At 39.7% G+C, this 24,946-nt stretch overlaps 1 protein-coding gene across 9 annotated transcripts in view; it reads left to right on the plus strand.

The window, feature by feature from the left end:
- Positions 1-24,946, plus strand: part of LOC118394640 (astrotactin-1) — a 273,688-nt gene that overhangs the window by 137,016 nt on the left and 111,726 nt on the right. For all 9 annotated transcript variants that reach the window (XM_035788061.2, XM_035788064.2, XM_035788062.2 and 6 more), the window contains one exon: positions 16,284-16,388. In XM_035788061.2, coding sequence (XP_035643954.1) covers positions 16,284-16,388 — 105 coding nt within the window. The remainder of the gene's footprint in view (positions 1-16,283; positions 16,389-24,946) is intronic.

Genomic DNA, 24,946 nt, shown 5'->3' on the forward strand with positions numbered 1-24,946 from the left:
ATTTGGATTAGGCCTATTCTACTTTAGAGAAATCTATTTCTGTCCTATTTCCTGGAAATGTAAAGACTCAGATCTTTACTTTCTAGTTTCTTCGTTTTATCATGATAATGAAGTAAGAAAAAAGCTAGATATATGCTGTGAAAACTGTAAAGCTGTTATCATATAGTATGTTGTAACGCTGTCATGCAGTAGTCATTGCAGTATAAAGGTTGTCTTCTCCATTAAAGCACTATCGAATTTGCACTGGGACAATTTACTCTTGCATATTACAAAGAAACTCACAGTGGAGATGAAATCTTGTAATCTCCACACATAGTTATGCTTTAATGAGAAACCATTCAGCATTATTATGGTACCTTTGTTAATATGGCTTAGGGCTCCCGAGTGGCGCAGCGGTCTAAGGCACTGCATCTCAGTGCTAGAGGTGTCACTACAGACACTCTGTTTTGTTTTCAGGCTGTATCACAACCGGCTGTGATTGGGAGTCCCGTAGGGCGGTGCACAATTGGCCCAGCATCGTCCGGGTTTGGCCGGTGTAGGCCATCAATGTAAATAAGAATTTGTTCTTAACTGACTTGCCTAGTTAAATGAAAGTTAAATAGAAATAAATTAAATGTATGCCTATGGTAATGGTACCTATGTTTAGATGCAACTGGCCTGATACGTCCAGTGGTGCAACAAAACAAAGTCCATACTAATGTCCAGATTTGGATGGTTTATATGACCTCTCAAAGAAGGTGACTTAGACATTACAGGGCGTCACACTCCAAACCAAATTTACAAGGTCATTTCTAAGGTAATGGATAAACAACAAAGACAGAATGTCATCAGTTAAAATGTGATGTTTATTGGAAACTTCTGAGGATATCCCAGGGCCTTGTGCCTCTGTGGAGTATAAACCTTTCTATCCAAGTGTTGCCGTGGGGCTGGATGAGAGCCACAGCACAGGATCCCATCACCATTTCACCATGCCCAATGGTTGTGTTTCAAATGACACCCTATTCCCTATTTATTGCAATACTTTTGACCAGGGTCCATAAGGATCTGATCAAATGTAGTGCACTAAATGTTGTATATCCCCACTCTGGCTGGAATCCAATAGGAATTACACATCACTTTGCAAGCCAGCATAATGTGACTTGCAGGCTTGATGTGTCCTGTAAAATATGGGTTTCAGGCTACTGTATTGGGTAAAACTAGGCCCTCAAAAGAAGGCCTTATGAATGATGCATTCTATTGTCTTAAATAATATAACATTAATGACAACATATTCACTTAGGATCTCACTTGGTGAAGGCCACAGGACTGAAAATGAATAAATGCAACAACCATGTCTCTGTCACTAGCAAGCACAGTCATGGTACTGGTAACTCTAATATTACCTCTAAAGGCACCCTGGGAAATATGCAAATAAGGCTTAAACCCTACAGCAGGGCTATTCAATTCCGGTCCTGGAGGGACAAAACATTTCTGGTTTTCGATTTTTATATGGTTCTTCAAAGAAACATCCCATTTATGGTTCTTCAGAGACCCTAAAATGGTTCCCCTATGGCTTTGCTTTCAAGAATCATATTTGGTTCAAACTTGCACCTGTATGATTAGAGTGTAGCATACATTCTTATGCATACAGGGTGTGGTGGCACTGAAGTCCTTTCAGGCACAGTGATTCTTGGGTTTTGCGCTCTGCTCTGAAACATGACATTGTCAGATGCAGAGTCGTCAAGAGAAAAATAACATGATTGGCCTCACCAGAGTCATAAAGAAAACCACAGTGGGCAAAACTGGTTGAAATTATGTAAATGATGTCATTTCAACCAGTTTTGCCCACTGGGAATATATACTGTAAATGCCGATGTCTGAGTGATTCATTGCAGATTTGATTTAGGTTTTACAATTTAGGTTTTACAAAATTCCCTATGCTATACTGTCTGAAAATCAAATTACCTGAAATGTATATCCTTACAAGGACTATTCTCCTTAATCAGCATTTTACTGAACATATACAGTCCTGAATGTGTATACCGGTATATGCATCCTTCCACTTTGATTGTATCATGTCAGACAGTGAATTTACTGCAACTGGCATATCATTGTTAACTTAGCTAATAGTCCATGGGACAGGGACAGAGACAATGAGGAAGTATCTGCTAGTGCTGTTGAGCAGTTGCCACCCTCCCTTGCTGATTTAGGCAGGTTGGTGCCATGGTCAGTGTATTTGTCACTATGTCAGCACTCCTTGCGCTACCTCTCCAGCCCTCGCAGGGCAATGCATTCATCTTCCTATTCATCTCTGGGTTGGAAGTCATTCATCATAGGCCAGAGGGCTCCATCAATGATTCCAATGGGGAAGAGAGGGAGGCAAGGCTTTGAAAGGCAAATACATCTTAATTTAATTGGAAAGGGTGAAGCAGGTATGCTTTCACTGCCACTAAGCAGATTTCCCATAAGATGGAGAAAGGGAGAAGTCTTTTTAGCTTCTTTAAGCAAAAGGAATGACCAGCAGTCGTGGAACCTATTGTGGGTGGCTAGGAGAGCAGCTGGGTTTTTAGCGATTGTCTTCAGGAAACTCTCTCACAAAGGCAGTGGCTGTCATGTCCTCAGTGCTCAGATTGTCTAAATGTATATGAGCATCTGAATGAGTATAGTGAAAGTGTCAATTGAGAGAGAGAGAACGAAATGGGAAACACCACAGGTGAAAAGTACCATCAGTGTCAATCATTTGTGTGCTCTAGCACTAGATTAGATTCCATTGATCGTCAAATGAGTGGGCACTGGGTACTTTTTCCAGTTCGGAAAAACGGCTGACACAGGAGTTTTGACGCACTGAGTTTTTATCTCCTTTGTGTTATTAGTTGCGCACAGGCAATCTCCGGAAGTCAAGTCCTGAAGCAAAAGCAAAAGTGACAGGTTCAGATCTTTAATAACCCAACAAATCCAATCAACAATCTCTCAGAAGCTTGAATAGCATCAATGTCGACATTTCCAGTTGCAGTGCGGGCAGGTCATCACAATCTAATTTAGTAGACCCCCTAGCCAGAAAAATGTATATACACTGTTCTAAACTCTCCAAAAAGCAGCTGTAATGCATGCTGATTCAACCAGCATCTGAAAATAGCTTTCATATTCTACACCGTGCTTCTACACCTGCATTGCTTGCTGTTTGGGGTTTTAGGCTGGGTTTCTGTACAGCACTTTGAGATATCAGCTGATGTACGAAGGGCTTTATAAATACATTTGATTTGATTTGATATTCCAATAACAATCTGGTGAATTCAGTTTTCACACAGAGCCATACAAGTGGCATGGTTTAGGTCAATTGCTATTGACAAGATTTGACTTCCTCCACTAAACTGATAGCATCAGAGGAGGGTTTGCTGCTGGCTTACCTATTTTCTTTGTCATTCAGTGTGTTTGGTGAGGTGTGTGTTTGTGCACGTGTGTGTGACTGAGTGTGTCTTAGCATCTTGCGTTCATGTCTGGCAGCCAATTTCTATCATGCTTCCACTGATAAGTTAACATTAAATCTTATAAAGTCGATCAATCTCAGACAGGTGGGATCATCTTGATGCAATAGGTTCATTACAGTAGATGCAGCGGTAAACCAGAGGAACACACTGTTAGTTAGGCTCATATTCTGTTGTTCTAAATTCCAAGAATCCAGTACATTTCTGACTAACTTTCCTGAATTATTCTCTCATTACTGTATTTGACCTATATCTTAGAAAGATAAAGCACAAATGTAGCCTACAAGTCAATCCCAGCTGCACTAAATAAAGCACACATGATTCATTATGATTCATTATGATCATTAATCTGGAATGACATTCACCCAAATTAATTACTCAGCCTCCACGAGTCTAACATTAAGAGGCTTAATTAAAATGAAAATCGATCTATAAAAATGAAGCAATAAGGAGATAAGTTGTAGCTGTCAAGGTCATATGTCTGTTGGTACACCCTCAACTGAAGAGAAGTTATATTATTTTCATATGATCTGTTCTAGCCATCCCTCAGGGGTGTAACGTCCTCAGTGTCTCCAGACAATGGTTGCCTTTAAATGTGTCAGCATTGAGACGCCACATAATCTATATTTTATTAACTTGACGCAGGAAAGGAAGGGCATGCCTCCAGGGGCTTCTGTTGGTGTTCAATGCATTTCAGTGTCACCTCCCCATATAGCTATTACTGTATCAGTTTATAGAATATGATGCTGTGTCTGGGTATATCTTTAGAGTAAAGTGGTCTAATGAATAATTTTGTGTTTTTAGACTCTTGCATTTCAACCTTTAAAATGTCATTTTTAAATTTCCAGGGTCTCTGCTACTGGGCTTCGAACCTGACCGTTTCCCCCTCTCATGTCAAAAGGGTTCCTGAGCTGGCAGAGTAGGTTTCCATATTATCAGGTCATTCCTTGGCTGGCCATGGTTTGACCTGCAGTGTTAATAGCATTCTGTTCTGCTGCAGTTCCCTACTGGGAGGTTCAGGACCCATGAGCAGCTCCTGTCAGCTTACTTACCTTACTTACCGGTTTTGTGCCTGTTTTCAGTAGATGTTTTGACTATTTCCTTTCCCACAGAACCATTCTGTGGCTCAGTTTATTTTGCATCAGTCCTTTTTATTTTTTATTTTATTTTACTTAACAATAAATGCCATCTCTATAATTAAGTTGAAAAAGTTTTAATAAATCACTAAAACATACATTGTAACACTCCAGTCAGGTTGTGTAGCTTATTTGAAATTTCATTGTGGCTTATTATAGCTGCATTAGCCTGACAAATGATGAGAGTGACAGTAAGTGTTGTTTTGAATGACAGGCAATTTGTCTAAAACCTTGAAGCCAGTGTCATTTTATTTAAGTGAGTGTGGAATAGGTGAGACATTGAGTTTTCTTACATAAAATGTAAGTATTTAGCAGAATCTCTTATCCAGAGCGACTTACAGGAGCAATTATAGTTAAGTGCGTTGCTCATGGGCACATTGGCAGATTTTTCACCTAGTCGGCTCAGGGATTCTAACCAGCTACCTTTCAGTTACTGGCCCAACGCTCTTAACCGCTAGGCTACCTGACACCCTTTTTTTTCTTAATATATGCGATTATATGCGAAAAGAAGCAGTTGATTTTTAGCAACAAAGGTTAAGTTAAGATATACTAACATTCCACAAAATTACATTATTGTCTGTTTTCCATGTACAAACCTAATTGTGTCACACTTAGGAGAGCCATGTTTAACATTCTAAAAGGATCCTCCTCTCTCTCTCTCTCTCTCTCCACTCCTCATGTGCTATTAATTGGTTGCACAGTTACAGTAATTGTTTACTTGCCAAGGCAATTTGAATTTACAGACTGGTATATAAAGTTAACTAGTTTTACTACACAAGCTGAGCTTGTTCCCTAACTTCAAAGATAATTGCTATGTTAATATGGAATCAGACTCAGGCTTGCTCATGCATTCACATGCTACAACATATATTTTCTTTTCACAATTAATGGAATTAGCCAATTTGCGTTTTTCCTGTTCAGCAAATATATACTTTATGGAGTACATATCCACCTTTTACTAGGGCTGCAGGCAGCCTAGTGGTTAAGAGCGTTGGACCAGTAACTGAATGGTCGCTGGTTTGAATCCTGAGACGACTAGATGAAAAATCTTTAGCAACCCTAATTGCTCCTGTAAGTCGATTTGGATAAGAGTGTCTGCTAAATTACTAAAATGTAAAAAGAAAATGTTGTTTGAATCCCGAGCTGGCAATGTGGGCAATCTGTCTATGAGCACTTAACCCTAATTGCTCCAGGGTCACGGTTGATAATGGCTGGTCGTGACCCCACTCTCTGAGGGTGTGTCAGGGGCAGTTGGGATCTGCAAAAACACATTTTCAATTCACACATGTTTATAATACACACATGTACATATGTGAACTAGGACAAATATATGCACCCAAGGTTACCCACCTAATTTGTTTTACCTTTGTATAAAATAATGTGTCTTTCTCTTAAAGATAAACTGAAACCATTGACATTATTAACCCTTTGACTTATACGATCACATAATTTGTGATCATTGTTGAGTGGTCCCTGCAGCGTACCAACGTGATTGCTACTGTAGCAACAGAATGTATGATGCACCAAACGCGTCTAAACAGCATTGTTGTCTGAAAAGGATCTGAAAAAAACGTTTGGAAATGATGGGAAATAAAGGTCTTCACAACTTTATTCCTCAATTTCACCTTTTATTGTAAAAGATAAATGTGAACTTCGTCATCCAAACATCACACGGAACACATCCACAGCCAAACTCATTCCATAAACCAGTCTAAATAACAAGTTAGCGACCTAACAGCTAGACTTGTTTACAATGTATCACAAGGGAGAAATGTAATATTGTTTAGAAAGGGACTCGGCAGCCATGTTTGTTTTTGTTTGACAAGCGAAAACTCCCTATCCCACAATGCCATTCACTATAAGGCGCAAATAAACAAAGTCAAAGTCAAAGATGGCTGCACCCATTGCCTGAAAAATATTAACTTAATTTGGCAACTTTTCAGCCAAGCACTGGCGAAGTGAAGAAAGAAGTTTGTCCGACTCAAATCGAATCAAATCAAATCAAATTGTATTTGTCACATACACATGGTTAGCAGATGTTAATGCGAGTGTAGCGAAATGCTTGTGCTTCTAGTTCCGACAATGCAGTAATAACCAACAAGTAATCTAACTAACAATTCCAAAACTACTGTCTTATACACAGTGTAAGGGGATAAAGAATATGTACATAAAGATATATGAATGAGTGATGGTACAGAGCAGCATAGGCAAGATACAGTAGATGGTATCGAGTACAGTTTAAACATATGAGATGAGTATGTAAACAAAGTGGCATAGTTAAAGTGGCTAGTGATACATGTATTACATAAGGATGCAGTAGATGATATAGAGTACAGTATATACGTATACATATGAGATGAATAATGTAGGGTATGTAAACATTATATTAGGTAGCATTGTTTAAAGTGGCTTGTGATATATTTTACATCATTTCCCATCAATTCCCATTATTAAAGTGGCTGGAGTTGAGTCAGTGTGCTGGCAGCAGCCACTCAATGTTAGTGGTGGCTGTTTAACAGTCTGATGGCCTTGAGATAGAAGCTGTTTTTCAGTCTCTCAGTCCCAGCTTTGATGCACCTGTACTGACCTCGCCTTCTGGATGATAGCGGGGTGAACAGGCAGTGGCTCGGGTGGTTGTTGTCCTTGATGATCTTTATGGCCTTCCTGTAACATCGGGTGGTGTAGGTGTCCTGGAGGGCAGGTAGTTTGCCCCCGGTGATGCATTGTGCAGACCTCACTACTATACAGCCCGCCAGGATGCTCTCGATTGTGCATCTGTAGAAGTTTGTGAGTGCTTTTGGTGACAAGCCGAATTTCTTCAGCCTCCTGAGGTTGAAGAGGCGCTGCTGCGCCTTCTTCACAATGCTGTCTGTGTGGGTGGACGAATTCAGTTTGTCTGTGATGTGTATGCCGAGGAACTTAAAACTTACTACCCTCTCCACTAGTAAAGCCTCAAACATAAATTGTCCGCAACATTGAAATGGGCTACTTCTTATATCAATTAATGAGGAGGCGGAACACACCTTAATTCAAACTGTTGTTAGAAAATAAAAGTTGTTCAAATGAATTTAAAATTTACAAGTTGAAACATAGCCTATAGATAATTATCAGGTTTGATGGCAGCGCTGGTTAACTTTCATGTTGCGTAACAATCACATTTTGGAACAGTGAGTGCATTCTGACATCCGCGCATGAAAAAACTCACACTGACCATTAGAGATATATGGGAAAAAAAGGTTAAAAGATCACGTTTCTGCAGTAATCTACTAGTAGTAATAGGAGTATAGCAGGGTTCCCCAACTAGCGGCCCACAGGCTGTTTTCTGAGCAAAAAAAAAAACAAAACGTTAGTATTTTTTAAATTTTATTGTTGGACATAAAAGTCTATAAAAACACCAGGAAATCAGCTCCAAGTGATTTTAATTTAATAAATCTGTTCCCAAGTATTCCCACGCATAATAGAGAGACATGTGATCGTATACAAATGTAAGCAAGTAAAACATTATATTTGTTTGGGCTTCTTGCGGTCAATGTATTTGCAGTCTACAAATTATTCGTAATTATGTTCCTGCCCCCAACCATCCGCTCAAGAAAAAATCTGAATCTAGTTGATGATCCCTGGTGTATAGTTACATGGATATATTTCCATGACAACAGCATTGTTATACCTGTGAGTAGTAAAACTTAATTTCTGGTGTACATGAAAAAGCCAAGCTCCATTCAAATTCACATTTGGATGCAGCCCTCAATGTTAATCACATTTGGAGTTTAATTTGTTCTTTGACACTGATTAATCACATAGAATTGCTTGACTCATTTCCTGCGGTAAACGTCAATTAATTAACTGGCAGCATTAGATGTGATAATTAATACAGTGGGTGCCCAGCATGGGAGCAGGGACCTTAAGGGTGGCCCCTCAAAAAGACTGCCATCATGATGAGCGCCTGTTCCTCCGGGATCTACAGGCCTCCTATGAGGAGACGCCGACAGAGATCTCAGTTTCTGTAAGACGTAACAGAACACAGGGAAATCATATCTCAGAAGTGTATACTGACTGACACTACAGTCTAGTTAGAGACGGTTGTTTATTTCTAGTGTCAGGATTATAGTAGGCTACAAATACTTATTTGGAAAGTCTTTGGTGGGCTCGGTACGAACTGAACTGGTGGTTGGTGGTTTGATCATTGACGTAAGCAGAATGGCAGTGATTCATACTGTGACACAGAGTCCCTTCTCCCCATGTCCCTCTAAAGCACAGAGGTATCTGGGAGATAGTTTATGATACATTGACAGTTCCTATATTACCTTCAGCAATGCTAAAATGGAAAGGGTATCAACTTGAATTTTGAAAAGAAACTCAGGTTCCGTTACAAATGTCACCTTATTTTCTATTTAGTGAGCTACTTTTGACCAGGGCTCTTGTCAAAAGTAGTGCACTATATAGGGAATAGGATGCCATTTGGGATGCAGAATCTGCCTCGTTAATTAAAGTATTTGATGCTGATTGATGAATGGCCTCCATTAGTTTGATTCTTTAAGTGTAGGAAGTTCCTACTGTTGTAGTTTCAATGTTTCATCCCTTTTATGGGGCTTCAAGGTCTCCTACCAGGTTTGTTACGTTGGCCCATCTACAATCAAAACTTGAGTGAAGAGTGGAAAGCTAGTGTTCAGAAAATCTTCAGTTGCAGTGGTCTAACAAATAACCTTCTTTGTTGGTCAACTTGACCTTCATGTTAAACCTAACCATTAACCTGAACTTATCACATAACCTGTTCTGAATATCTGACCTTTTGAGTAACAAATGCATTAACATGAGTTTATCTTTTCAATATGATTTGAATTGATTGCAGTCCATTATGCAAACTATCCAAATAACCTTTCTAGTTTCAATTAGCAAACAAAATGTGCTTCTCCACGTACCTCTTAAAGAGTACATTTTAGAAATATGGATATATTGTTTTCAATATTACCTAGGTGTACTATGGATGCTGTGGTGTAGAGTATGCTTTGTAATGAATATGGTTATGGAAGAGAGGGCACCACTTATGCAATACTGTATGAGAGCCCTTCAATTGATGACATTAGACTGTATGGAGGAGCAATGAAAATGATTAATATGAGAAGACTTGGTCAAGGAGAGATGAGTGGTAGTCCTAGTGATTTATTTCAATAACATTCAGTGCATTCGGAAAGTATTCAGAACCCTTGACTTTTTCCACATTTTGTTATGTTACAGCCTTATTCTAAAATGGATTAAATAAAAACATTTCCTCATCAATCTCACAATAGCCCATAATAACAATGTGAAAACAGGTTTTTAGAAATGGTTGCAAATTTATTACAAATAAAAAACAGAAATACCGTATTTACATACAGTTGAAGTTCAACCACTCCACACATTTCTTGTTAACAAACTATGGTTTTGGTAAGTTGGATAGGACATCTACTTTGTGCATGACACAAGTCATTTTTCCAACAATTGTTTACAGACAGATTATTTCACGTATAATTCACTGTATCACCATTCCAGTGGGTCAGAAGTTTACATACACTAAGTTGACTGTGCCTTTAAACAGCTTGGAAAATTCCAGAAAATTATGTCATGGCTTTAGAAGCTTCTGATTGCTAATTGACAACATTTGAGTCAATTGGAGGTGTACCTGTGGATGTATTTCAAGGCCTACCTTCAAACTCAGTGCCTATTTGCTTGACATCATGGGAAAATCAAAAGAAATCATCCAAGCCCTCAGACAAAACATTGTAGACCTCCACAAGTCTGGTTCATAATTGGGAGCAATTTCCAAATGCCTGAAGGTACCACAGTCATCTGTACAAACAATAGTACGCAAGTATAAACACCATGGGACCACGCAGCCGTCATACCGCTCAGGAAGTAGACGCGTTCTGTCTCCAAGAGATGAATGTACTCTGGTGCGAAAAGTGTAAATCAGTCCCAGAACAACAGCAAAGGACCTTGTGAAGATGCGGGAGGAAACACAAAAGTATCTATATCCACAGTATAACGAGTCCTATATCAACATAACCTGAAAGGCCACTGCTCCAAAACCACCATAAAAAGTCAGACTACGGTTTGCAACTGCACATGGGGACAAAGATAGTCCTTTTTGGAGAAATGTCCTCTGGTCTGATGAAACAAAAATAGAACTGTTTGGCCATAATGACCATTGTTATGTTTGGAGGAAAAATGGGTCGCTTGCAAGCCGGTGAACACCATCCCAACCGTGAAGCACGGGGGGTGGCAGCATCATGTTGTGGGGATGCTTTGCTGCAGGAGGGACTGGTGCACTTCACAAAATAGAGTGCTTCATGAGGAAGGAAAATTATATGGATATATTGAAGCAACATCTCAAGACAGGCAGACAGGAAGTTATAGTTTGGTCGCAAATGGGTCTTCCAAATGGACACTGACCCCAAGCATACTTCCAAAGTTGTGGCAAAATGGCTTAAGGACAACAAAGTCAAGGTATTGGAGTGACCATCACAAAGCCCTGACCTCAATCCTATTGAAAATGTGTGGGCAGAACTGAAAAAGCATATGCGAGCAAGGAGGCCTGCAAACCTGAATCAGTTCCACCAGCTCTGTCAGGAGGAATGGGCCAAAATTCACCCAACTTATTGTGGGAGTTTGTGGAAGGCTACCCGAAACATTTGATCCACGTTAAACAATTTAAAGGCAATGCTAACAAATACTAATTGAGTGTATGTAAACTTCTGACCCACTGAGAATGTGATGAAACAAATAAAATATGAAATAAATCTTTCTCTCTACTATTGCAAACCGTAGTCTGGCTTTTTTATGGCGGTTTTGGAGTAGTGGCATCTTCCTTCTTGAGCAGCCTTTCAGGTTATGTCGATATAGGACTTGCTGAAATAAATCATTCAATTAACTATTATTCTGACATTTCACATTCTTAAAATAAAGTGGTTATCCTAACTGACCTAAGACAGGGAATTTTACTAGGATTAAATGTCAGGATTTGTGAAAAACCAAGTTTAAATGTAATTGGCTACGTTGTATGTAAACTTCCGACTTCAACTGTAGGTATTCAGACCCTTTGCTATGCGACTCGAAATTGAGCTCCGGTGCATCCTGTTTCAATTTATCAACCTTGAGGTGTTTCAACAACTTGATTAGTGTCTACCTGATTTGGAAATGCACACACCTGTCTATATAAGCTCTCACAGTTGACAGTGCATGACATAGCAAAAACCAAGCCATGAGGTCGAAGGAATTGTCCGTAGAGCGCCGAGACAGGATTGTTTCAAGGCATATGTCTGTGGAAGGTTACCAAAATATTTCTGCAGCATTCGAAGGTCCCCAAGAACACACTGGCCTCCATAATTCTTAAATGGAAGAAGTTTGGAACCACCAAGACTCTTCCAAGAGCTGGCCACCTGGCCAAACTGAGCAATCGGGTTAGAAGGGCCTTGGTCAGGGAGGTGAACCTAATGGTCACTCTGACCGAGCTCCAGACTTCCTCTGTGGAGATGGAAGAACCTTCCAGAAGGACAACAATCTCTGCAGAACTCCACCAATCAGGCATTTATGGTAGAGTGGCCAGACAGAAGCCACTCTTCAGTAAAAGGCAGCCCGCTTGTAGTTTGCCAAAAGTTACCTAAAAATTCAGACTATGAGAAACAAGATTCTCTGGTCTGATAAAACTACGATTTTAGTTTGGGCTCCCGAGTGGCGCAGCGGTGTAAGGAACTGCACCTTATTGCTAGAGGCATCACTACAGACCCTGGTTTGATTCCAGGCTGTATCACAACCGGCCTTGACTGGGAGTCTCATAGGGCGGCGCACAATTGGCAGAGCGTCGGACGGACGGATTTGGCTGGGGTAGGCTGTCATTGTAAAATAAGAATTGTTCTTAACTGACTTGCCTAGTTAAATAAATAAAATACTAATTTAAATATTTGGCCTGAATGCCAAGCGCCACATCTGGAGGAAACTTGGCACCATTTCTACGGAGAAGCATGGTGGTTGCAGCATCATGCTCTGTGTATGATTTTCAGTGGCAGGGACTGGGAGACTAGTCAGGATATGACTATATGACTAAGAACTATGATCAGAGCAAAGTACAGAGAGATCCTTGGTGAAAGCCTGCTCTAGAGTGCTTAGAACCTCAGACTGGGGTGAAGGTTCACCTTCCAACAGGACAATGACCCTAAGCACACAGCCAAGACAACACGGGAGTGGCTTCTCCCGAAAGTCCAAGTCTCAGAATGTCCTTGAGTGGCCCAGCCGGAGCCAGGACTTGAATCCGATCGAACATCTCTGGAGAGACTGGAAAATAGCTGTATAGCGACGCTCCCCATCCAACCTGACAGAGTTTGAGAGGATCTGCAGGGAGGAATGGGAGAAACTCCCCAAATACAGGTGCACCAAGCTTGTAGCGACATACTCAAGAAGACTCGAGGCTGTAATCACTGCCAAAAGTGTTTCAACAAAGTACTGAGTAAAGGGTTTGAATGCTTATGTAAATGAGATATTTCCAGTATTTTTATTTTTTATAAATGTGCAAAACTTTCAAAACTGTTTTGTATGTAGATTAATGAGAGAGAAAAAGGGTCTGAATACTTTCCGAATATATTGTATATGATCATTTTCTACCATTAACTTTGCCATTGGATTATTTTCGGCGTTATGTACAGCCATTCCATACATCCTTTCAAGAGCTAACATTTTGCTCCTCCTGTAGGCTTTAGTTCTCTTGTCAGTATCCTGAGAAAGAGTGGGGCTCTGCTGCTATATTACTGTTAGGATGTGTCACAAATGACACCCTAATTCCCTACATAGTGCACCCTATGGGGAATCTGGTCTAAAGTAGTGCACAATATAGAAAATAGGGTTCCATTTGGGATGCACTTTTAGTTTCCCATTAGATTAGTGGAGGAGTGTCAGCCTGGTAATTCCCAATGTTCCACATCTTCCCTCAGTCATTCATTATTTTACTTATCCAAGAGTGAAATGGAACATGGGGTCCCATAGTTAATGGGGTTCTATGAGCCATAAGATAACTTCCACCTGTGGTTGCCACTATGAATTTTCCTGAGAGAAGATTCTAGAAAAAGATTTGGCCGTGGTGGCACAGAGATTTAAAGTGCCCTCAGAGTATTAGATCATAGCTCCATCATGGTTACACATTGGGTTTGATATTCGGATATCCTCTGCCTAGTTCTAGTTCTTGATTTGTGTATTTTCTCTTTCTCTCTTCAATCTATGTTCATTCTAGTGTATGTTAAAATACACCGGATTTTTGTTTTTTATTTAATTCATTATAGAATTATGAAAAATATGAATAACATTCCACTCATGAGGCCAGAGAGGACACTTTTGCTAATTGACTGCAGGAAAGGGTTACATAGTTAACCAAATAGCTACCTGGACTATCTGAAATTACCCTTTTTGCACAACATTTTTGGAATTGTCACATAAGCTGCTGCGAACTGCTACGGTCACTTTATTCCTAGTTATATGTATGTACATATCTACCTCAATTACCTCGTACCCTGCACATCAACTCGGTACCGGTACCCCATGTATATAGCCAAGTTATTGTTACTCAGTCTGTATTTATTGTTGCGTGTTTTACTTTTCTATTATTTCTCTTTTCTTTCTCCTTGAATTGTTGGGAAGGGCCTGTAAGTAAGCATTTCAATGTTAGTCTACACCTATAGTTTAGGAATCATGTGACAAATAGTTTGATTTGAAATGTGTTCTGGAAACATTCTTGCAACATCAGATTAATGTTTTTTGCACCTTAAAAAAAGCATTGTAGAGTCATCTGAACAACTGGACAGTTTTTGTGTTTTGCGAACATCTCTTTTGTGATGTCCCCACAATGTTCTCACCAGACTGTTGCCACAACCTAATTAAACATTCTGGGAACCTTTACATAACAGATTCTAGGAACATTTTTGCAACATCAGGTGAATGTTTTATACAAATGTTCTATAATCATCTGCACGACTGGACAGTTTTTGTGTTATGAGACCATTTGCCGTGACCTTACGAATGTTCTGGTAACTTTCACAGAACCAATTTTGGTTTGCTAGGTAGAGACTGTTAAGTTCAGTCATATGAATCATTCTGTCAGACAACGAGTGCAGAGCACCCAAGGGGTAAATGGAGACAAGGCCTTTGAAAAGAAAGAATATAGCCTGTATATGTTTTGGCTTGTTATTAATATTATAACGGGACGGGTACGGTGCAGCACTGCGCCTACAACCAGGAATTATATTGTTTGGGGAGCGTTTTCCCATAAGAAGGGATAAATGAATGTTGTTCAAGGTGAGGACAATGCGTGAACATCACATTTAGAGCCTTATTCATCAAGTTCATACGATATGTCAAGCCACTGCCAAGCGATTCATTTCCAGAGAATAGCTTTAAAAAAGAACGGTTACCGGCACAAATTTCACTTGGCTCTCTTGCTGAATTACAAATACAGTGCATACATTACCCCTTATTTATACTGAAAGACAATGATCCTCTACACAGTATTTGTGTTCTTTACAGGGGAACACAAATTACCCACACAATAGCAATAGGACAACACAGCTCTCATTTCACTACTAATGAAAACACAAAGTATATATTTTAGTATCTCTCAGAAGCATGATAGGTACTCATACAGTCGTGAATTGGTAAGTTCTGGCATTAATCACTCAATACCAATAGGATAGCACATTGACAATACAATACTACAGTTCTCATTCAGTAGTACTTTCAGTAGAATAAAATGGATCTTTCAGTGTCTGTCCTCCTCTGGGCGTCAAAACATGTAGCTGCCTCCTAGAAGGGTGATATTTTGTGACATGTCCTCATACAGTTGTGAATTACTCCATGACATCCTGAATGTGCTCTTTTATGTCTCACAGATGTTTTGACCGACGACGTAGCAGCTCCCAAAGCTCCAAGGATATGTTGTGGCTTTTGATATCTTCCAGATGTTTCAAATATGAAGGAAAAGTTACATTGATATACGGGTGTGATATCTTTCACAGCTCAGCATTGCTGACAGTTGCCATAGGAGATGAGATGATTTATCACCTTGCCAATGCTACATATGGTGATGTGTGAGGGATCTTAACTCGCACCGAAACCAGAGGTAGAATAGCAATGATTCATCTCATCTGGAGAAAGGATTTGGATGATGAATGTTGCCACGTCCCAATGTATTTTCATAGCCACATTTGTTATGCTTTTCTTGCCATCAATGATTTGTTATTTTCCGCAACAAGCTGACCAAGTCAATCATTACCATAAGAAGCAAGGTCTGTAAAAACATTTTTTATGGACTAACCAATTAAGGTTTTTGTCAAGCCTCTGTAGGCAGGCAGAATGTGAATTATTTTTCTCTATTCTGTTATCTGGTGGTTTAGTAATCAAGTCAAAGTGCTTGATACCATTAGATGGTTGTCTTTTGTATGGATCAGTATTTTTCCAACCCATCAGAGAGTGAATTAAGGATCTGGCACCGACAGCCATTGTTTATATGTTGCATAAGAGACAGTCGCTATTTGCAAAGGTGCAGTACAAGTTATCTGTCCTAACATTAGTTATTTTCTTTGTTAATCTACCTCTTTCATGTTATGCTTTGAAGCACTGTTATCTGGAATGGAAAATCATTGCTGATGATATGTTGTGTCTCTTACAGGAATGGTGAACTACAGTGAGGTCTCTGGGTACCCACTCATCCAGCAATGGCGGCTGAGGTCCATCCTGTACCACGTCAAACTGAACCAGTGGGTACTCTCTCAAGGTAACCAACTCATTGTTAAAGGGTTCTATTTATTAAAAGTTCTAATCAGTATTTTATAAATGCAGGGTAATCTTAATCTTCTATGCAGTGAGTAACGTGCACACTTCAACAGTGTAAGTCAAGTCAAAATGTGGCACATTACATTAGCCTGAAGCATTCCACATTTGCATCACTTAGCCATGATTTAGCACAGCCTCCCTTCATGGTCTGATAAGCTATCATCATCCACATAGCTTTGTATCGGAGGTAAACCAAAAGATTTTGACAGGCCCTGCTGATAGGTATTTAGTAAGGATGGAAATGGTTATTCAAATATTGAAATATCCAAACGGAGGTTAGTATACGATTACTTGGGAGAGTATAATGTTTTTTGATTATTATATATATTTTTAAACGCTTTGTCTAAAATGTAATTCAATTGTCTGCATTGCAACATTGCCTACAAGGATAGACCATTACATTCTAAATTGTAATATTTTTAGGGCACTTTTTATGAATGCGCCCCATAAAAAAGACGCACCGGTACCCTACTACACGTTTGACACGTGTAGCTTGTTGTTATTGTCGGTCAATCAAAGTGGAGCGACAGTCAGAGGCTCCATGTGGAACAAGTAAACTGGGAGATTTCTAATCACTGCAAAATATAATTAAAGTTATGGAATTAAGTTGGTTAAATGGGAAGGAGCTTACTACAATGATCAATGAACATGTGGGCTGTTGTTTCATATGGATGGAGTTCCTTTAGACAAGGACGGGAGAGCAGCAAAATAGCATCAATTAGCCTTGCTACTTTAGTAAGCTAGCTGGCTAACTTAGCTTTGCTACTTTTGTTAGCTAGCTGGCTAACTTATCATGGCTACTTTAGTTAGCTAGTTGGTCAACTTAGCTTGGCTACTTTAGCTAACTACCTTCTTTTCATTGATTTGATGCAGTCAAGACAGGCACTACCAGATGGTATGATAGATAACCTATGGCAGCAACAAGCTAGTCTAACGAGCGCAAGTCGTTTAGGCTACTTTCTATGGTGTCAAATCCGATTCAACAGTCGAACGCACACAAGATGGAGCGCACAAGCAAAATGAAACATCATTGCGCAAGCAAACACTGGGTAGAGAGAAGAAATGTGTTCGAGTGAGCAGAGGACATGGGTCCCGCGAGTGCACAGGGCAGTTGAGAGCGCAAATTAAACTTGAGAGCTTGCAAGTGTGACTTTGAGCGAGCAGAACGTCAGTCACAGGTCAAAAATACATATAGTAATGTAAACAAATAAATATATTTAATGTGTAAAAAAGATCTATTCGAATGCATTAAATTGTTCACCAGCAATCGTCACTTGTCATTGTCAAGTTTTCGCTCTCAATTTCTAAAATTACTCTCACTCAAGACACCTTTGGTTTGGATTTCAGGTGGGCAGGCTTAATAAAGGCAGGTGCGTGTCTAGAAACCTTATATTGGTCACTTTCACTGGATTGTTGGATGAACAAGCAAATTGGCCAGTCCAGTGTTGTGACTGGCTATTACAAGCATTCTGTTTGCGATGGACTGCAGAGCTGTTTGTTTATCAGGGCTCCCCAACCCTCTTCATAGAGATCTACTGTCCTGTAGGTTTTCAGTCCAACCCAAATGTAGCATATCTGATTCTGCTAGTTAAGGTCTTGTCGAGTAGCTAATTAGTAGAATCAGGTGTGTTAAATTAGGGTTGGACTGAAAACCCACAGGACGGTAGATGTCCAACTTCTGACCCACTGGATTGTGATACAGTGAATTATAAGTGAAATAATCTGTATGTAAACAATTGTTGTAAAAATGACTTGTGTCATGCATAAAGTAGATTTCCTAACCGCCTTGCCAAAACTATAGTTTGTTAACAATAAATGTGTGTAGTGGTTGAAAAATTTGGTTTAATGACTCCAACCTAAGTGTATGTAAACTTCCAACTTCAACAGTACATCAGTGTTATTCTCAGGGGCAACCCGGAACATATCCCAGCCCGCGTGATGGTAACAATCTTGAAGCATGGATTCCGATTGGTCAGACCAGTATTGAACAGTCCTTACGATGGGTACTTCCTGTTTGAGTTCCTGCCTATAGGAATGTGTGACGATGACTGAAGAGAATTCTTGAGCCCAAGGACACACACATGGGGATTTTTAATTATATGAAGACACAAAAGGGAGAATCTGCTACAGTTCGTACAGAACATAACTAGTCCCAAATAATAGAATGTTAACTAACATATGATAAACCAGCTTTATTCACATGTACAGGAATTTGACTCTGTGAAATGGTGCTGCCACAATAAACAGAATGTACAGACAGATGATAAACAGAATACAAAAAATATATATATATCGATACAGAATTGACACAGATCCACCTACATAAACTATGCATGTATGAGATGTGCAGATAGTGCAAAGTGCAATGTGTAGTTCTGGGATGATAGTGCAAGGGTGCATAGTCTGTATGAATAGTGCAGAATGCGATGTCTATGGATGAGAGGATCATCGTGTATCAGGTGGCCAGTTGGTGAGGACCACAGCACGGGGGAACAAACTGTTCAGGTGGCGGGAGGTTTTGGTCATGATTGACCTGAACCGTTTGCCAGAGGGGGTGGAAGGGGTCAGCAATGATCTTTCCTGCACGCTTCCTTGCCCTGGAGTCAGCAGACTGTACAATATGTTGCAGTGAAGGAGGAGGTGAGGATGGACTTGATGATGGCAATTTAGAACTAAATCTACACACGGCATTCAAAGGAGTACTGAGGAAAAAACAACACCATGCATTCACCAAACATTGCACCAAGGAAAATATATTTGTTTTATAGAAATTGTCTGATTGGAACTACCATTGTCTATCAATTACAGAATATGAAATGATTTCCACTTGGCATTGGACATTTTATTTTATAGTCAGTAATACAGGAGTCCCATCAAGTCAGATGTTATCAGCAAGCTAGAGTCATCTGTGGAAAGAGGACAAGTAGAACAAAGATATAAGTGCAAACAGAATAAATGTATCATTCAACATAAGTTTCCACCCAAAACAATGACATGAGCTCTGTCCCAATTAATCTCTGCTCAACTCCTCACTTTCTCTCAACTCACATCCTTCTCTTAACCCATTGGAGGAGGTCTGAGGTGAGGGACTTGGGTCGTCTCCTCTAATGGGGTTTTAGAAGGAGGCGAGATGGTCAGTCCTTGCATCCGTAGCTCTGTCTATGAATTTGAATCCCTCAGCTTTTTACCGAAACAGGGCGGGGAGCACGCTTTGTTATTGTTTCAACTGCTGATTGCACATAAATGAACATTCAAGTATGTTTAAGCATACATGCCTGTTGGGAGTGTGGTGCCATACCTTTATCTCCCAGGTGCGGCAGAGCTGACACACTAAAGATGGAGTTACAGCAGGTGTCTTGACCACCCTCTGGCTGTTCTCCAGACAGCAGTAGCGCTGGAAGGTGTTCCAGGCACTGTTTGTGGCCACGTCACCTCCCTCAGAACCAATGAAGATCTCCAGGTTCCTTACAGTGGAGCATCAGCATAATCTATAGATAGGGCAGAACAATACAGGAGATGGAATTAGGTTGGGGTCGAAGTCCCAACTTAAAATCCCTGTACTATCCATAGACATTGGTATAAAGATCAACAAAAGTAGGACACTACCGTTTGAGGAAGGTGGAGCAATACATATGTGCTTAGTTGTGTAAGGCATACGATGAGTTGGTGACTCACTGGTCCAAACTTGGCCTCCTCTGCCTCATTGGCGTAGTGGGCCAGGGTGATGAAGTAGAAGCCTGACCCCACTTGATCAAACGTGTTCTCTCTACACACACTGACCTGTCTCCTGAGAACAGAGAGGAAAATAAGAAGTCAGGAAATGTCACTGACAGAGTTTATGTTTAAACATCTTAATGTTGCATTCCAGATAACAATCAATTATAAGACTGCTGTGGCTGTATCAAATGTGGCAACTATGGATAATAATTTATCCAAATAAGTGAAAACACACGATGTGTGACTGAGCCAAGCTATAGAGCAATTCCATGGTATCATGGAATCATGATGCTCAGATGTTTCACTATAAAATGTATGTCAAACAAAAAACAATGATTTCAAAGTGAAATTGACCATATGACTCTATGCACAAGGACTAACTACTTTTAACAATTTGCAATCATTGGTTTGTATGACATACATTTTAGAGTGAAACGTATGAGTCTCAGCATCTCTCTGTCACCATGGAATTGCCCTATACCAATCCACGGCACTTATCTATCAGCGTGGCTCAGTATTGAACAGCCTGCTGTCATTTCATGACCAACCCACCTCGTGAAGAGCTATCCTCCTATAGGTTTTCACTTTATCCCTTACCTACAATACTCATATTATTTAGCAATGACTATCACATACATTCAGTATTGAACCATCTTTCAAACACACAGACAGTAGTTGGTCATCCTCCTCTCTATTTGACACATGTCCTATGCACAATACCTTCATACAGCGTCAAAGAAATTAGAGGAACTGATTAAGTTACGGGGGTGATTGGTGAATATCATGGTTACCTGCAGGAAGTCCGAGAGAGAGTGCTGTGCCTACAGGAATTCCAAGGTAACCTACTTGGAAGATAATGGATTCCTGTATCTCTTGTCTCTGTCAGCTGAGCAGAGAACATATTAGTGCCAGTGGACCTGCATGGAAAGAGTGATGGAGAGAGAGAAATGGTTTGAGGTCATTTTCATTTACTTTTACTGCACAGAAACTGACAGGGTAAAAGTTATTAAAACTATATTTCAATCAAACTTTATCTCAAAATATGCAGTTAACGGTTAACAATATTGTCTATTATTTGGTTAGGAACTTGACCTCTCCTTCAAGACTGTTGGAAAATCATTCCAGGTGAAGCTGGTTGAGAGAATGCCAAAAATGTGCAAAGCTGTCATCAAGGCAAAGGATGGCTACTTTGAAGAGTCTATTTTGATTTGTTTAACACTTCTTTGGTTACTACATGATTTAATGTGCATTGTTTCATAGTGTTGATGTCTTCACTATTATTCGACAATGTAGAAAATAGTAAAAGTAAAGAAGCTGTAGCTCAGTTGGTAGAGCATGGCGCTTGTAACGCCAGGGTAGTGGGGTCGATCCCCGGGACCACCCATACGTAGAATGTATGCACACATGACTGTAAGTCGCTTTGGATAAAAGCGTCTGCTAAATGGCATATATTATTATTATATATATAAAAACTTTTGACTAGTACTGTAGGTGCACACACACACTACATGTTAATGTTTTTAAATGTTTGTCAATTGTAAAGTATTTTGTCTAATATATTTTTTTGTTATGTTTCGGACCCCAGTAAGGCTACCTGTCACCAGTGGCGTTGTCACGTTTTAGTATGTCTTTGTTTTAGTATGGTCAGGGCGTGAGATGGATGGGTTGTCTATGTTCGTTTTTCTATCATTTGGGATTTCTGTGTTCGGCCTAGTATGGTTCTCAATCAGAGGCAGCTGTCAATCGTTGTCCCTGATTGAGAATCATACTTAGGTAGCCTGGTTTCACTTTTGAGTCGTGGGTGTTTGTCTTCCGTGTCAGTGTTTGTTACCACACGGGACTGTTTCGTTTATTCATGTTTATGGTTTTGTTCCAGTGTTCTGTTGTGTTTGATTAAACATTATGGATACTTATCCACGCTGCGCATTGGTCCTCCGATCCTTCTCGCTACTCCTCCTCATAAGGGGAGGACGAGATCCGTTACAGGCGTCGGCTAATGGGGATCAATCATTAAAGTTAGTTAGCTACCTAGTTAGTAGTTAGCTTTTTACGTTAACCTAGTTTGCCTCATAAATAGCCTGCCTTAAAACCTGTTAAGGAGGCTGCGAATTTTTGCAGCTTTTTGTTAAAAATCGCGCAAAATGTCAACGTCCTGCTACTCATGCCAGGAATATAGTATATGCATATGATTAGTATGTGTGGATAGAAAACACTCTGAAGTCTCTGAAACTGGTTCAATCATGTCTGTGACTATAACAGAACGTGTGTAGGAGGCAAAATCCCAAGGAAAACTGTTCACAAAAAAACAAAAACAAAATATCCCTCCGCCAGTCTCTGTATATTGTCTATGGCAAGGGAAAATAGATAGCGTCCAGTTTACAATGCCTACAGATTCCACACGATGTCGCCAGTACTGGCAATTGGCCTGAAGTTTATCATTGGTTAGATGAGGAATAGGCACTTCCTGTCTTCGGGTACACCAGAGGAAGTTATGAAAGGGAGAATCTGGACCATGATTTCAAGACCTGCTGCTATCGAATACAGATCGCCCCGTGATCAATTTGATCGATTATTAACGTTTACTAACACCTAAAGTTGGATTACAAAAGTAGTTTGAAGTGTTTTGTCAAAGTTTATAGGCAACTTTTTTAATTTAAAAAAATGTTGTTGCGTTTTTGAAAGCAGTTTTTTCCTGATCAGACGGGCTTCATAAATGGACATTTTGGGTATACATGGACGGATTTAATCGAAAAAAAGACCCAATTGTGATGTTTATGGGACATATAGGAGTGCCAACAAAGAAGCTCATCAAAGGTAATGAATGTTTTATATTTTATTTCTGCGTTTTGTGTAGCGCCGGCTACGCTAATTATTCTGTTTACGTCCCCTTTGGGTATTTCGGGGGTTGCATGTTATCAGATAATAGGTTATCATGCTTTCGCCGAAAAGCAGTTTAAAAATCTGACATGTTGGCTAGATTCACAACGAGTGTAGCTTTAATTGAGTACCCTGCATGTGTGTTTTAATGAAAGTTTGAGTTGTATCGAGTACTATTAGTTGTCACTCTGAAATTCCCGCTGATTTCCGCTGATGTTGATCCCTGTACAGGGCTGCAGCACTAAGAGGTTTTAATAACAGAAGACCAATTAACTACATACTTCAAATTCAATATTGAAATCATAGTTGATTACTCTACTGATTACGCTCCTGAAAAACTATCGAACTGACTTTTTTATTATTATTATTTATTGTTATGTATTATTATTGTTATTACCTTTCACCGTCCCCTTCCATCTATATGGTAAAAAATCATGTTAGAGAGCAATCATGCCGTGATTACAAAAACCTTACCAATTGCAATTCAGTAGACTGCTACAGACTATGTTCATTGGCTATAATTCTCCCTGGTATGAAATTATAGAGCAAAATGGATTTTGGAGCGCAAACTGGAAATTTGTTGTGGGTCTTGACATGTAGTAAGAGTTTGACAAAAATCTCTGCTCTCAAATGAATTTACTAGGTGCGGAAATGCAGTTCTGCTCGCTCAAAGTCACACACGCAAGCTCTCAAGTTGAATTTGCGCACACTACGCTGGCCTGCGTTCGCGGGATCCGTCCTCTGCACAATCGACTCAAGTATTTGCTCTGCAATGATGTTTCATCTTGCTCGCTCACACGCTCCATCTCAAACCTGTTCGACTTTTGAATCGGATTTGACACCATACTTTCTCTCTCACGCTCCCTCCGTGCCACACACATAGGCTGTCACACACACCAGCGCCTGCTTTTCTATCGCCCCTCTCCCACCCCTCTGCTGAAACAAGCAGGGCACCAGCTCTCTTTTTTTTTTAAATCGCCTTTATTTAACCAAGTAGGCCAGTTGAGAACAAGTTCTCATTTACAACTGCGACTTGGCCAAGATAAAGCAAAGCAGTGCAACAAAAACAACAACACAGAGTTACACATGGGATAAACAAATGTACAGCAAATAACACAATAGAAAATTCTATGTACAGTCTGTGCAAATGTAGTAATGTTAGGGAGGTAAGGCAATAAATAAGCCATAGTGGTGAAATAATTTCAATTTAGCAGATTAACACTGGAGTAATAGATCTAAATATGATAATGTGCAAGTAGAGATACTGGGCTGCAAAAGAGCAAAAAAATAAACAACAATATGGGGATGAGGTAGTTGGGTGTGCTGTTTACAGATGGGCTGTGTACAGGTACAGTGATCGGTAAGATGCTCTGACAGCTGAAAAGTTAGTGAGGGAGATATGTCTCCAGTTTTAGTAATTTCAGCTAAATCACGCCATCAAATCTCCATTGAAATGTTCATTGTTTAATTGTATTAACACATGTATTTTGACTATCCGGATATCAGAAAAAAATATATAATGATATTATTCAAATACGGAAATCATTTCAAATGCCCATGCCTAGTATTTAGTGAAGCACTACTTCTCAGAAGGGCTCTCTACGGTTGACAGTACTTTGCTGTTGAGCTCCTTGACATTCTTCATACTTTTATTTTTTGGGATCTTTTGGAGTATTGTTTTAGTTATTTATTTTTTTTATCAAATGTTTTACCATATGGTGATGCTTGGTCATCTGAACAGCCCACATCAACATGCTAAAACGTTTTTATATGAATGTGTAATGAGTTTTCAGAAAGTTGCAGAATAGTTTATTTGGGCTTGAATGGTTTTTGGATTTGTTTTCGTATTATTTTCTGATGGCTACCATATGTATCATTTAGCCTATGTATCTGTATGCATTTTGT

Source organism: Oncorhynchus keta, chromosome 15 (assembly GCF_023373465.1).
Source record: "Oncorhynchus keta strain PuntledgeMale-10-30-2019 chromosome 15, Oket_V2, whole genome shotgun sequence".
Lineage (NCBI taxonomy): Eukaryota > Metazoa > Chordata > Actinopteri > Salmoniformes > Salmonidae > Oncorhynchus > Oncorhynchus keta.